The sequence below is a fragment of the Dipodomys merriami genome, unplaced genomic scaffold (assembly GCF_024711535.1).
Source record: "Dipodomys merriami isolate MVZ:Mamm:240054 unplaced genomic scaffold, mDipMer1.0.p SCAF_31, whole genome shotgun sequence".
Taxonomy (NCBI): domain Eukaryota; kingdom Metazoa; phylum Chordata; class Mammalia; order Rodentia; family Heteromyidae; genus Dipodomys; species Dipodomys merriami.
In genome coordinates, this window is record NW_027204604.1 from 10,855,184 (window position 1) to 10,869,537 (window position 14,354).

The following is a 14,354-nucleotide window of genomic DNA, read 5'->3' on the forward strand; positions in this document are numbered from 1 at the left end:
AATTTATTCATTGTAGTCATAAGAATTTAACATTTTACTTCAAAATTGTATCTTAAAGAAAGTGGGCAATATCAATTAACTTGAAACCATTTGAGTAGAATATACTTTAAGGTGGCAAACCTTACACACCTACTTTTTACTCTTATCTCCACGTTCAAACAGAACTCAGCATATTACGCACATTTTTCACTTGTTAGTGTCTAGTTACTGCTTTCTCATATGGTGAACTAGTGTTTTTTGTTGTGGTGTAGGAAAATTGGAGTGCATTCGCACCAGATTTCAAAGAGCTGGATGAAAATGTCGAATATGAAGAAAGAGAATCAGAGTTTGACATTGAAGACGAAGATAAGAGTGAACCTGAGCAGACAGGTAATAATTCTCAGTACAGATAGGACTGCCAGAAGGAGGAGCGATTGCTTTACTTAATCTTAATTTGTGTAGTACATTTCTTTCAGCCCTGTCACAGTTTTCAGAGTCTCAATTTATATAGCATTACTGGGCCTAAGCAGCTCTCTTGACTTCTCACTCCAAGTGATTAAGTGACATTGCGCAGTAGCACCCATAGTGGGGCTGAGTACTCAGCTGTTCTCTCCTTTGTTAGTAAGAGAAAGGTCAGGAGCATGGGCTGTGGACTCAGACCCCTTTGCAGAATACTTCCTCTATAAAATAGTGCAATAGTAGTATTTGTTCTGTCCTTTAGGATTGTAGGGAATAAATGTTCAAGTAAAGGACTTAATATATATCTAGCCCATAATAAACACTCAAATGTCATTTTCTAATATGATTATAACTATGTTCATTGTTACTGTTATCTTCTGAACTTCTATATAAGTCTTTTTTTGTGAGGAAGTAGGTATCTTGAATTCTGGGCTTTTGCTAAAGGCTAGCACTCTTTATCACCTAGAGCTACACTATTTTTGTTTAGTTAACTGGAAATAAGAATCTCACAGACTTTTCTGCCTGGGCTGGCTTTGAACCTCCATTCTGAGATCTCAGCTTCCTGAGTAGCAAGATTACAAACATGAACCAACAGCACCAACTTTTATAGATAGGACTTCTTGAAGATAGAGATTAGCCATTTTATATGCTTCATGGTGTATGGCGCAGGCTTTTACACGTGGTGGCACTGGTGAGTGGACATGCTCGTTGTGCTCTGTTGGCACTACGATAACGCCACAAGGCAGGGGTTCCTGGGCTACTTCTGGAACAGGACCCCGGGGGTGGGATTGAGGTTGGCGTTTGCAAGGGGCTTTTCCTCACTCATACGGCACACTGGTATGCCTTCTGTGCACTCCTTTCTTTTCACCAAGGGATACAGAGTACGCTGGGTAGTTCTAGCAGCCTTCTCAGACTTTCACATAAATTTTCCATCCTTCCTGTCCCCAAGCACATTGCATATACCTTCACTATATTTATTGTAGTAAAGTCAGATGAACACTTCGTGTCTGTTTTCCCAGTAAAACTTCAGTTTTTACTAAAGAGTTGTTCCCAGCTTTCTTGGTCATTGGTCATTGCTATTTCCTGTGCCTAACCTCTGGTGAAAATTCAGCCCTTCTTTGCTAGATGATTAAGCAAATGAACTTTTTTGTTTTCTTCCCTGGTAGCTCCTGGTTTGTAGTTGGGAAGATCATGAAGCTGTAAGTAAAAAGCAATTTTCCACCTCTGAGACTTCTCCTGTGTATTACAGGAGCCGATGCCGCAGAGGATGAGGAAGTCGATGTCACCAGTGTGGACCCTATTGCTGCCTTCTGCAGCAGGTGAGCTGCCAAGAAGGCAAGGTGCATTTGGGCTGTTGCTCCTGTTTCTGCTGGGGTACTGCTTGGTTCCCGTGCAGTCCCATCTTGAGTGTGGAGAGAAAGAACTCCTTTGGTGTATAGGAACTGAAATGCAGTCTTTGTCCTGTAGTCCTGCTTTCCTGGCCCTTCTCCCCGATACAGAACTTTAAAAAACGGAGGTCATTTATTCAGTTTCTGATTACTTGTTCTGATTTCCTTATTTGTCTTGGCATTCTTGATCCATACCCGTTGTGTGCACTTAACATAGGTGTTAGAGTAAGGGCTCGTGGTTTAAGCAACTGTCTCCTCTTTTTTCCAATCCCTTGTCTGATCCTGTCCCAAATAGTGATGAAGAGCTGGAAGATTCAAAGGCTCTGTTGTATTTACCCATTGCCCCTGAGGTAGAAGACCCAGAAGAAAATCCTTACGGCCCCCCACCAGACGCAGTGCAAACCACCCTGCTGGACGAAGGGGCTAATTCAGAGAAGAAGCGGCAGTCCTCAGCCGATGGCTCCCAGCCACCCAAGAAGAAACCTAAAACCACCAATATAGAGCTGCAAGGAGTACCCAATGATGGTAAGGGCACCTCCACGGGCACTCTCCAGCACAAACTGGCAGTTTCCTGCTTAAGTGACTTTTGCCTTAAGGGAATTTCCCCACAAGTCTTTTTATCGTGCTTTACAGTCTTGTAATGACTGGGTCAGGCGCGCGCGCGCACGTGTGTGTATGTGTGTGCGTGCGTGCGCGTGTGTGTGCACTGGTCCTGGGCCTTGAACTCAGGGTCTGGGCATTGTCTCTGAGCTTTTGTTTGCTTACCACTTGAGCCACAGCTCCACTTTTTTGGGGTGATTAATTGTAGATAAGGGTCTCATGGGCTTTCCTGTCTAGGCTAGTAGTTTTGAACCACAATCCTCAGATTGCAGTCTCCTGGGTTCACTTTTTAAATTGGGGAAATTCTGCTCTTCAGTGCCTTACCTGAGATGATACATATTTGTCTCCTGACACATGGCTCAGAATTTGCCTCCTTGAACTGTTGGTTTTCTTTAATAAAAATGTTTTCCCCATAAGAATGGTTTTACTAGGTGGTGAGATACTGATCAAGTGTGAGTGGTCTTTTTGGTGTTTGTTGTTGTTTTTACCAGTACTAGGCTTTGAACTCCACAGACTCACACTTGCTTGGCTTTGCTTATTTGACTTGGCATACTACCACTTGAGCCATGTTTCCAGTCTGGCTTTTTGCTGGTTAGCTTTTTGAATTAGAGTCCTGTAGACTTTCTGCTTTTGCTGGCTTTGAGCTTGGCTTTTTCAGTAGCTAGTACTACAGGCATGAGCCACCGGTGCCTGGATCTCATTTTATTCTTTCTGCTTTTACAATGTGACTTTAATTTTTTTTTTAAATTAAGATGACATACAAAGGGGTTACTGTTTTATAATTATAATTATATAAATATACTTAAATAATAAATATATAATTTTATAATTTATAATGCTTATGGGGGCAGTATTACCCCTTCCTTCATACTCTCCCAGTTACAGTGCAATTTTGAAAGGTTTTATTACTACGTTCTGGGGTGGGTAAAATGGGGTGTGTGTTTGTGTGTGTATGTATGTGTTTGTGTGTGTATGTTTGTTCCTGTACCATTGGGCATCCTCCTCTCCTTTAGCAGTCTACAGATCAATTAACTGTGCAACTACACATTTTCCTGATATTTTCAGTGCGTCTATTCTGTTCCAGGCACCATTGTAGTTTATATGCCACTGCTGATATTTCATTGACCCTGAAAATTATTTTACTGTTCCTGCTTTGCAAAGGGGAAAATTTAGGCTAAGGTTATGTAACTTGCCCAGGATCCTACAGAAAGTGCTGGAGTCAGAACTCCACTCGGGTCTGTCTGGTTCCAAAGTATGTGCATATACTCATGAATGCATTCTGTTCTGCCTTGGTTTGCTGTGGTATCTTTCAGCTACTTTATCAATTTTGAGTTGCTGTGGCTTTTAAGGGCCATGTATGCCCTTTGCTCTAACCTCCAAAGATAGTTGATGACCATTCCCATTTTTAAAATAATGAACAAGACAGACTTTCCTGCTTGTGTAGGTGACTTGGACCACAGAAGCAGTGTTTTTTGTGCTCAGAGGTCTGGTGGGGTGCTGAGACCAGTGTTGTGAGGATCCCTTTCCATGCCTGTCTGTCCTTCTACAGAAGTCCATCCACTACTGGGTGTGAAGGGGGATGGCAAATCCAAGAAGAAGCAAGCAGGCCGGCCTAAAGGATCAAAAGGTAAAGAGAAAGATTCTCCATTTAAACCGAAACTCTACAAAGGGGACAGAGGTTTACCTCTGGAAGGACCAACGAAGGGTAAAGTGCAGGCGCCCCTCAGCCAGCCCTTGGCAGGTAAGGACACATTGGGAGCACTGTCTGGCTTGCTTTGTGGCCTTGCTTTGTTCAGCCCCTGACTTCCTTTAACTGCAGCTTTTTTTTTTTTTTTCCTTCTCTCTTGTTTCCAGCAGCAAATAATCTCTGAATTTTAAGCAGCTAAAGACAGTCTAAATCAGAATTGGATTAATTCAGTGATTCTTAACCTTGGGTCTATAAATAGGTTTCAAGGGGCCTACATTCTCCTGATAATAAATGAAAAATATTTTATGGATATTTTTCTGGGGAAGATGCCCATAGCTTTCGCCCAGTTTCTATAGAGGAATCCATGACCCCCAAGAATAAGAACCCCTGGTTTAATCCATTTCTTCAGCTGTTTTGGCTCTAAGTTTCTTTTGTTTGTTGGTATGTTTTTTCATTTCTGGTGTCCTTTTTTTTTTTGCTTCAAATAAAAGAGCCAAATACTCAGAAATGTAAGCTTATCTTACAGCTTCTGCTTGTTTAACTGTAGCATCTTTTCTGTCTCTTTGTTGTGTGAACTCCACCAGTGGTGGTTGTCTCTGTCTGGGGACTCTAGAAACAGTGAAGCTGTTAGTATAACTAACAGGAGGAAAAGAAGGCTTTCAGTGTTTCTCCCACTGAAAACAGGAGGAGGAGAGAACCAAAAGACCAGAAGCATATAAGTATACCATGTAGTATGTTAACTCCTCAGCTTTTTCTTTTTTCTTTTAGTTTGTTTTTGTTTTAGACCTAAAGCTTTAGAAAGTATCTGTTAGTTTTTTTTTCACTTTTCTATGATAGAGGAATTTTTTTAATGTTCTTATTTAAGTAGTTGTACAAAAGGATTACTATTCAACATGTCAGCTTATGAGCACAAAGAATCATGATCAGTATCACCTCTTTCATTAATCTCCTCCCTTCCTCTCAACCCGACCCTTCCTTTGATGGAAGAATTTTATTGGGGAATGGGAAACTTTTTCAGTCTTCCTGTCAAAGAGGGATACTATGAACAAGATTAAATGGTCTTTTGCTTAGAAAATATCAGTCTAGATTTCATTTCTATTAAGATATTGTTGGATTTTGGAAGTACATGAACTAAAACTTTAGTTAATACATTGCTCTTAGTTTTTCTTTTTGTGGTTTATTGTGTAGACTCTAAGCAGAATTGATGAAATATCAGTAGTTGTATTTTGGTTTTAGATTCTTTTCTACAGGAAAGCTCAAGTGATCACTGTGTTAAGTATTCTACTCCAAGTTGGCTAGATTTAGATTTAGTTTTCATAGGCCAACACCATACCACGAACACCAATATTTCTTTTCCCAGTAGCAGTATTTATGATGCATCACTGACAGTCAGTTACCAGCTCCACATTCATTTCTCCTAAAGCTATGTCTGTCTGCTAATAGCTTGAACAGTCCTATGAGCCTTGCAGATCGATGTCTGACTAGACATAAATAAACTCCATCCTTCCTTGGCCCATTTCTTGCACAGACTGGTGCCACTACAGAAGAAGCTTGATGTGGAGGTGAAATGCATTTTCTTGGCATGGAGAGCTCAGTTGCTTTAGGGGGATTTAAAACGAGGCCAGATGTGTTCAATTAATTAAAATGCTGTCGACATAGTCTCCTAGCTTCTTGGAAGCCTGTCTGTAAGGACTGGAGGTGCAGCCAGAAGTGCTTGCCTAGCATGAGTGGGGTCCCCAACACCACCACCAAAAAAAAAAATCCCCAAACTTTGTTATTAATCATGTCTTTGCATAGGAATTTTATGGTAAATGGTAAGTAAACCCCTTAATTTTTTTTTAAAGCTCACCCTTTCTTCAATAACACAGTAAATTTAACTTTGACTTATAATTGATGTGGTCACTTAGCTCTATAAATGAGAGTCAAAAATATTTGTTTTTTTCAGTCCTGAAGGAATGGGTCTTATTCCCTAAAATTCTCAAATACTGAGGACATACATTTTAGTATTTATGCATCTAAACATTTCATAATCCCTTCTAGTAATAGATAGTGCTGTTATGGACCATTAAGGGACATAATCCATACTCACTTGGTTAACAAGATTAGAGGAAACACTCACTTCACTAAAGGCTAATACTTGCATCTTGGAAGAGCAGGGTGCTTTATGCTTTATGTGTGTTCATTTCTTAATTATTTTTGTTAGATGGGTCAGCCATAATGGAGACAACTTTATCTCTCACAAGGACTAACAATACCCCTCTGTGGGGTGTTGGCATTTTATAATATACACAAAGCAACCGCATAGAGTACTACCACATTCCCCACCACTCCTGATTGCATGCATTATGTGCTTCCCCATGTGATCTCTTCATCCTCCTCCAATTTCCTTCTTCTTTTTTTTTTTGTCAGTCGTGGGTCTTGAACTCTGGGCCTGGGCACTGTCTTTGAGCTCAAGGTGAGCGCTCTACCCCTTGAACCACAGCGCCACTTCCGGTTTTCTAGTGGTTTATTGGAGATAAGAGTCTCACAGACTTTCCTGCCCTGGCTGGCTTTGAACCACAATCCTCAGATCTCAGCCTCCTTAGTAGCTAGGATTATAGGCGTGAGCCACCGGCGCCCGGCTGGAGCCAATTTTTTTGAAGGCAAGACTACAGGTATGCACCGCACATACCAATCTAGGCAAATGACAGATGGTAATATCTGCAGCTCATAGCTACTGCAGAATCAGTTCTTTTTGAGTAGCCCTACCAGAAAGCCAGTGTAGGCTATTGTGTTATAACAGGAGATTGTGTATTTCAGGGAAAGTTGGAAGGCAAGTAAACCATTGTAGAATTCCACCTGGAGTGTGGAATGATAGAAAGTTGTTGGCCATCAGCTCATCAGTGTCCAGTAGCAACAGGGCCACATCCATGAAGACAGCACTGTATTGAGGGAGGATGTATCCATTGACGCTTGGTGAAGGTGACCCTGAATTAGGGACTGTCCAGGGACTATCTTATCAATGTCTGTTCCTCACTACCTTGAATGCTCTCCAGTGGACAGGACTCAAGCCAGAAGTTTGAGATATGAGCAGAACCTCTAGTGTATTTATTGCCTCCTGAGCAGCAAATACCATCTGTAACAAAGTGCCCAGAGGTGTGGTTTGTCATATACATCATCCAAAGGCCTCAGATGGTGGCATGAAGTACTGATGTGCACCCACCTGGGTGTGTTACAGAAGTATAGGCCAAAGCCAGAAAGTACTGTGTGAGGGGTGGGTAAGGTTTGCCATGCCAATTTCCCTGCTCTGGGCTGCTGTGCAATACTGCTGCTCCCTGGTGCTGCCCCCACCTTGCACTTCGAGCCACCTGTAGGTCACTTACTGAATCATTGGTGGTTTTAAATACTTTGTATGAGCTAAGTGTTCCCTCCTTCCTCTCCACTCCTTTCTTTCTTGGCAGTTCTTGATGACTGATTTATGAATGTTGAATGTTCTTGTCATTCTGTGTGATCTTACTCTTCGTGTGCTGACGAAGCTGGGGTTTGGACATCCTGATAGAGTATTTTCTTAGGCAACTCTAGTTTGAGAGGACCACACATACTGTTGATCTTAAACTGAACTTGCCAGATTTCCTGTTTGTTGCAGTAAAGGACTTGTCTCTGTGGTGCTCTGACTGTATCTGTTACCTTGCTTTGGTTTTGATTTGTTGACTAATGTTCCCACAAGCCTGTATGTGTCTATGGGTTTTCACAAGAATGCTGATGGTGTGGAACAGGAACTGCTCACATAGTGTAAAGTGTTCGTTTTTTTCCTTTTCCTTGGGGGACAGTACAGGGTTTGAACTCAGAACTCTACACTTGCTAGGCAGGCACTCTGCCACTGAGCCACACCTTCAGCCCTTCATTGGTTGTCTTGTTTGCTACTGAGGCTGTTTATTAGTGATTAAGTTGCTTTCTACTTCATGATTTAGTCTCTTAAGTAACAATGTTGTGTTCATTTTCAAAGGTTGCAAGGAAATTGGCCAGGGCACCTATGGGAACAGTCAGGAAACCAGACTTAAAATAGCAAAGGCCTGCTATCCATATTCTTCAAGTTTAAATTTGATTTTTACAAATAAATTTGATTTTTTAAAAACATTCATCTTCAGTAGAGTTTGTGTCTTGACTTAATTACACTCCATCCTTAGGCAAATATGAATATATTTTTACTGCCAGTTTTCATTTGTACTGGAACTTTGGTGTGTGTGCTGGTCCTGGGGTTTGAACTCAGGGCCTGGATGCTGTCCCTGAGCTTTTGTGCTCAAGACTAGGTAGTGCTCTACCACTTGAGCCACAGTCCCACTTCAGGCTTTTTTAGTAGTTAAAAATGAGGCTTATCACATTTTTACAGGCAAGTTTGTTCTTTCATAATCAGGACAGTTAGTTTTCCATTATTTGCTTGCCTTCAAGCAGTCTATTAGCCCCCATTGCAAATGCTGGCTGGATCTCTTTACCTCATTTTTCCTTTTATACTCCTAGTTACTATTTCATAGCTGCCCATTTGAGGAGGAACCCAGAAGTGGAGCAGCTTCTGTGGAATAATTAGGGATGTGGTCATTTGATTTTACTCGGTAGGATTTTGTCTGTATGCAGAGATGCACACAGTGGTTTTCATTAGCATTCTCCTCAGGATTCTCTAAGACACAGTGGAGCCTGAATAAGGGTTTCTTGTCCACCATCAATCATTTAGTAGATAATTAGTCTAATAAATGAAAGGTTGAAAGGTTATTTCCCTAGAATTTTCTTTATTTATTGCACTTTTTAAATTGTCAGGTACCTAGGAGAATGGTTAATAGCATAGTAAATGTGTAGAGTCCCAGTTATTTTGTCTTTGGGACAGTATGAGAAAAATCAGGACTGGGGTGAGGGTTTGGATTTGGGCTGCTGCTTCTATAAGGAATATTTGGGAGCTGGAGTTGGCTGTGACTTTTTCCTTAGAGGAGGAGTCCTTGGCTTGTGTACAACCAGTACCCAGGAGTATGTGTATCCTTCAAAACAGAGCTGGTCTAAAGTGATGCTAAAAAAATCTTTTTTGTGTGTCTAATCTCTTTAGCAGGAGGAGCGATCTCAGAACTGTTATGAAGGCTTGCCAGCTCTTCGCTCTTGCCCATGCTGCCATCAGGTGGCCTCCGGACAGTGTGTTTAGCCATTCAAGATAGACTTTAACTTAAAACCGTCTCCGCTTCCCAGCTAGGAGGTGGAAGGAGTGAAGTTTATGTTTGAATGAAGACGTGAACTATGGAAGAAGAGCGTATGTCCCTTTCCCTTCCAAGCATAAGTCCAAATCGGCTCTCAGGAATGAGGATTCATGAAGACATCCTATAGGAGATTTGGCTCTCTCCACCTTTAACACTTGGTTGTGGTGCTGGAAAAAAGATGCCTGTGGTTTGTCCTCCAGCTATATTGCACCGGCATCACTCACTTTGATGTGTCATTCCTGTCTCCTGTTTGCCTTCGTCCTCAGTGCATGTCCTTGAGTGACTAGTCCTTACCCTAGGAAAACTTCCTTCATTTTTAAAACTTCTCCTTTCCCACATGCCGCCTGTATTTCCATGCTGTGTTCAAAGGTTGGGCAGAAAAGAAAGTGCTTGAAAAGATTTCAAATGCGCAGGAAAGGAAGGACGATACAAAGGCCTTCTTCCTGTCATAGTGCATTTTGTCCAAAAAGTTGGGCTCTAAGAGATTCAGGGTTTTTCCTTGTATTGCATGTTTTCTTCCAGTATTGGTTCAATCTCATTAATAATCATGGTTTTCAAAGATAGCTAGCTTTATCCATTTCCAGCAAAAAACAAATCATCAGTAGTTTACCTGTGCTGGCTTCCAGTGTTGGAAACAAACCAAGATGTTTCTCCACAGCTTTTTTGTGGGGGTGGGGGCACTTGTGCAGGGACTGAAGTGAAACCCCCAAAATCAAAGCAAAAGCAACTCCATTCAAAATAAAGATCAAGGGACATTGTTGTATCATTGCCTGTGAAAACCTGTCCCTGTCAGCCATTTTTCCCTTCCCATAGCCATGCCCTTCTAATTTTTTAACTATGTTTTCAGTCACTTCCTTTCTGTGAAAGGTTGCTAGCTTTCCCTCCCTCCCTGCCTCCCTCCTTTCCTTTCTTCCTTCCTTCCTTCCTTCCTTTTACTGTTCTTTAAATAAAAAGCAGATCGGATGGATGTGTACATTAAGTGTTTGAAATTTTCTGAAAATCCAGTCAGGAAACCAGGTGTGGAAAGGGCTTAGTAACCTTCCTTTGAGTAGCGTTTTAAGCTGACCAGAAGTGCTTGCTTACCCTGGATCATATTTTCAAAGGGGAGTTTGAATACTACACTAATTGTGAAATCTGTCAGTTGGTGGATGCTCCTTTAGCAGCCAGACACATTGATCACCTTTCAAATTACAGGGTAGAAATCGAAGGGCACACCAGTGAGAGCTTCTTTCTCCCAGCCCATCTTTTAGAGCAACAGATAGATATTTTTAAAATTTTTAACAAAGATTTTTTTCCCCCCAGAAGTAGGAGAGAGAGCTCTGCCCAAGTCAGTTGCAAAATGTCTATTGTTAGTTGCCCCTGCCCCTTCCCCTAGTGCTCATTTTTGTGAATTTATGTGAGTTGGACAATGGTTGAGAGAGGGAGGTGGCACACAGGACCTGTTTTTGCCTTGCAGACATCTGTCTGCCCCAGTTCTCTGGGCTGTACACTGCAGTAGTGTGCAAACGATGATACAGAGGGTTCTGCCTTCTATCCATGTGTGAAGCAACGCGGTCTTCTCCGTGCACGGGCCTCCTCTGTGCACACACAGCTCCCCAGCTGACTCCTGAGGATGGGCTCAAGCCTCCACCCGCATTGCCTTTAGCAGCAACTCCTAATAATGACTTAGGATTTTAGAAGTTTTTTTCTTTTTCTTTTCTTTCTTTTTTCCCTCCTGCTCCTCTCAGCTGTCCTCACTTGTTTGAATTTCTTGATTTGTATAAATGTATATTCTCTTTTCCCTCTTGTCATCTTTCCCCCACCCACTGTTTTTGCTTTTTAAAATGTTCTGTAGTTTTGTACAAGATGAGACTTAGCCTTGGGTATTTCTTGCTAAGCTTTAATGCTTTGTAAATAAAATTGAATGTTTATTAAATAAAAGGTGTACATGTTTGTTTCTAAACATCACTTCCAGAGCTCACCCACTTGGCTTTTATGGAACAGAAGTTACCTGGATTGAGGTTGGATCTCTGGACAGACAGAGCTACAAGTAGGCATTCTAGAAGTGACAAAGACACATGGCCAGAGATCTAGAAGTAGGGGGGGGGGCATTCTCGAAGTGACAAAAACACATGCCCAGAGATTCCAGCCTTCCGTAGATATTTCCTAGTCCAAATACAGTTAAAATCCTCTTCACTAGGCTTTGCCCCAGATCAAATAGCTTTAAAATCCATTGAATACCTAGATGTTTCAAAAAGTCTGTTGGTCTGATTTTAACAAAGCCCTAATCTGAATGTTTACTTACTATTGTATGTGGCTGAGAGCCCATCTTTGACATCATAGCTGTTTCATAGCAACCTTGCTAAGCTAAGCAATGGATGAGCTCCATTCTGTGGGCACAGGCAGAGAGCTGGGTAGCACCTTCCATGCCCAGGGTCCCGTCCCCTTGGGAGGGGAGAGTTGTGTTGTGTGTGTGGAGTGGAGCTGAGACAGTGTCTCGCTCCTTGTCTTCCTGATTTTTTATTTTTGCAATCCCTTACCTGAGCAGTCTTTACAAAGTGTTCTGAGATAACTGTATTTTGGCATTCAAGGTGACTTTCCTGAAGTAGGGAAGTCTACATTTACTAAGGAGGACATAGAAATTCAGGAAGGGTAAGTCACTTGCCTCCCGGTCCAACGTTCATCATCCTTTTTCTAGAAGGTTTAGGCAAATTCATAGTAAAGAATTCAGGATACTGAACTTAATTCAAATGCATCTTTTTTCTCTTAGACTTTAGTAAAAATTGCTTAACTTGGTTAGCTTTAACTGGGGATTTGGAAACCTTTAATGTTTGCCCCACGGTTAGAAATGGAGGGAGAGAGTATAACTGCACCATGCACTTAGGGTAATGAGAAAATTCACTCCAATTTTTGAAGTCTTCATCTTTGTCCTCTTAAGAGGTGGATGTAAATTCTTTGAGAGGATGTGAGGAAGTTGGGGTGTGACTCAGTGGTAGAGTACCATCTTGGAGCAAAAACCAAGCAAGAGCTCAAGTCTTTGACTTCAAGCTCCAATACTGGTGCACATGCATGCGCATGCATGCATATGTGCGCGCGCACACACACACGTACACACACACTGGTACAGTGCTCATTAACAAGCATAGACAGTAAATCATAACATCGTGACTTTTTTTTTTTTTTTTTTTTTGCCTTACAGCCTTAACCTGTGAGTAAGGTCTGGACTTTTATGTACTTGGTTGTATTGCGTTGATGATGCATGCTCCTATCTTGACTTGAAAGGATAGCCATGTGGAAGGAATTTAGTTAGCCAAAGGGTTCATCTGGAATACGTGGAGTGCTTGGCTGAGTGATATCTACCAAGACATGAAGGCCACTTGTTCCATCCTTGGGATCCTGGTGTTGGCCACCTACCCTGCGGTGGTGACCTCACCGGAAACAATGGATATCCCTAAGCCGCTACAAGAAGCTGTGGGGGAAGTTCTTGTCAATGCCACAACTTGTTCTGTCACATGTGGCCTTGGCTATAAGGAGGAGACTGTCTGCGAGGTGGGGCCTGACGGGGTGAGGAGGAAGTGCAAGTCTCAGCGCTTGGAGTGTCTGACCAGCTGGAGCTGTGGGATGCTCCATTTCACCGTGCTCATGGGGAATGACTTTGAGCTCAGCTGTCTCAGTGCAGATATCCTAGAGGATGGGAAGGAATCATTCCGCTTCACCTGGAAAGTCGCTCGGGGTATTATCTCAATTAACGATGTGATCTTCAAACCCTACCGATCCACCTTGCACTTCCTCCTGTTCAAGCCTGCTCTGGAGTCTCACTCGGGCACGTACCGCTGTGATGTGCATCAGCTGAAAAACTTGAGGCTTGTCAAGAGGCTCTATTTTGGGCTGAGGGTCCTTCCACCCAAACTAGTGAATCTGAATTTCAATCAGTCCCTTACTGAGAATCAGAGGTTGGTAGATGAGGGCTTGGAAGTTAATTTAGACAACTATACCAAGCCTTCCCAACCCAAGTGGCAAAAGAAGGTGGCATCAGCCTTGGGCTTAGGTGTTGCCATTGGAGTGGTTGTTGGGGTACTGGTGAGCATTGTTCTCTGCAGAGTGCTGAGTGGGACCTACAGCACAGAGAGCCTGGGGAAGCTACAGGCCTTGTTCCTGAGGAGCTGGTCTCAACGCCCTGGCCAAATGGCAGGGGGAGAAGAGCACAACGTGCAGCTCCGTGGTGGCTCTGGGTGGTGATGTCCAGCTTGGTGTCCCAGGTGGATCACTTTCTTAACTCCCAGCCACTAGTGTTAGGGATCCTGACTGCAGACACTGCTCCTCTCCTGAAAAGAGTTGTATCTGCAAGCCTGCATTCCCTTGCTCCCTTGCATAGCTTGTATGCTCCCCATCAAGAGCCGGTTATCATGGCGAAGAATGCTGTAGCAGCTGTTACAGTAAAAACATTTTTTCCTTCTTCAATAAAGAATAATTCACAGTAGCTATATGGAGCCCTCACTTGTTGCTTTCATGTTCTTTAAAATTCCTTGTATTTGTCTTGATTGTCCCATAGCCTGGCTTTCATTTTCCTTGGGTTTCTTGGACAAATGGCTTTGTATGGGGAATGTAGCAACACCTGACTCAGATATGTAATAGACACTCAGTAAGTGTAAATAAATGATCTATCCTCCTAGGTGAGCCCTCTGTATTGAGTGTTAAGTAGAATTTCCTGGAAAAACATGAGATCTTTCACCTGATCATGGAGACAGTCCCTGGCCTTGATCCCTGCTTCTTTCACTTTCCATGCCTGGAAAGTCAAATGTATTGGTTTCTTGGAGTAGCCTAGACTCCCAGAAGAGAATTAGAACTTTCAGTCCTTCATGGAAAGGCCAATCTAAGAGCCTCAGGAACCACTCAGTTTGGGTCTGAGCTAGCTGGATTATGGTACCATCAAAGAAAAGGCTCTTGGCCACACGTGAACTGATAGAGCTCAGCTTCCCTCATCTTTGCTAGCTACAGGAGTAGCAGAATCACAGTGACAGGATCACCTGAATGACTAAAAAATAT

The 14,354-nt window shown here is 42.5% G+C and overlaps 2 protein-coding genes across 3 annotated transcripts in view; both read left to right on the plus strand.

Moving 5' to 3' along the window:
* Window positions 1-11,249, plus strand: part of Rbbp5 (RB binding protein 5, histone lysine methyltransferase complex subunit) — a 28,209-nt gene extending 16,960 nt beyond the window's left edge. Inside the window, exons 10-14 of one of the 2 annotated variants that reach the window (XM_070041702.1) lie at window positions 252-369; window positions 1,688-1,757; window positions 2,122-2,351; window positions 3,976-4,053; window positions 9,185-11,249. In XM_070041702.1, the coding sequence (XP_069897803.1) occupies window positions 252-369; window positions 1,688-1,757; window positions 2,122-2,351; window positions 3,976-4,053; window positions 9,185-9,213 (525 nt within the window). In that variant the 3' untranslated portion in view covers window positions 9,214-11,249. Of the gene's footprint in view, window positions 1-251; window positions 370-1,687; window positions 1,758-2,121; window positions 2,352-3,975; window positions 4,168-9,184 lie in introns of both variants that reach the window. The other variant, XM_070041701.1, reaches the window with a different exon arrangement.
* A 464-nt stretch (window positions 11,250-11,713) lies between these two features.
* Tmem81 (transmembrane protein 81) lies at window positions 11,714-13,737 on the plus strand. Its single transcript, XM_070041457.1, has 2 exons — window positions 11,714-11,960; window positions 12,508-13,737. The coding sequence occupies exon 2, from the start codon at window positions 12,675-12,677 to the stop codon at window positions 13,545-13,547; it is 873 nt and encodes a 290-aa protein (XP_069897558.1). The 5' UTR covers window positions 11,714-11,960; window positions 12,508-12,674; the 3' UTR covers window positions 13,548-13,737.
* The last annotated feature ends 617 nt before the right edge of the window (window positions 13,738-14,354 follow it).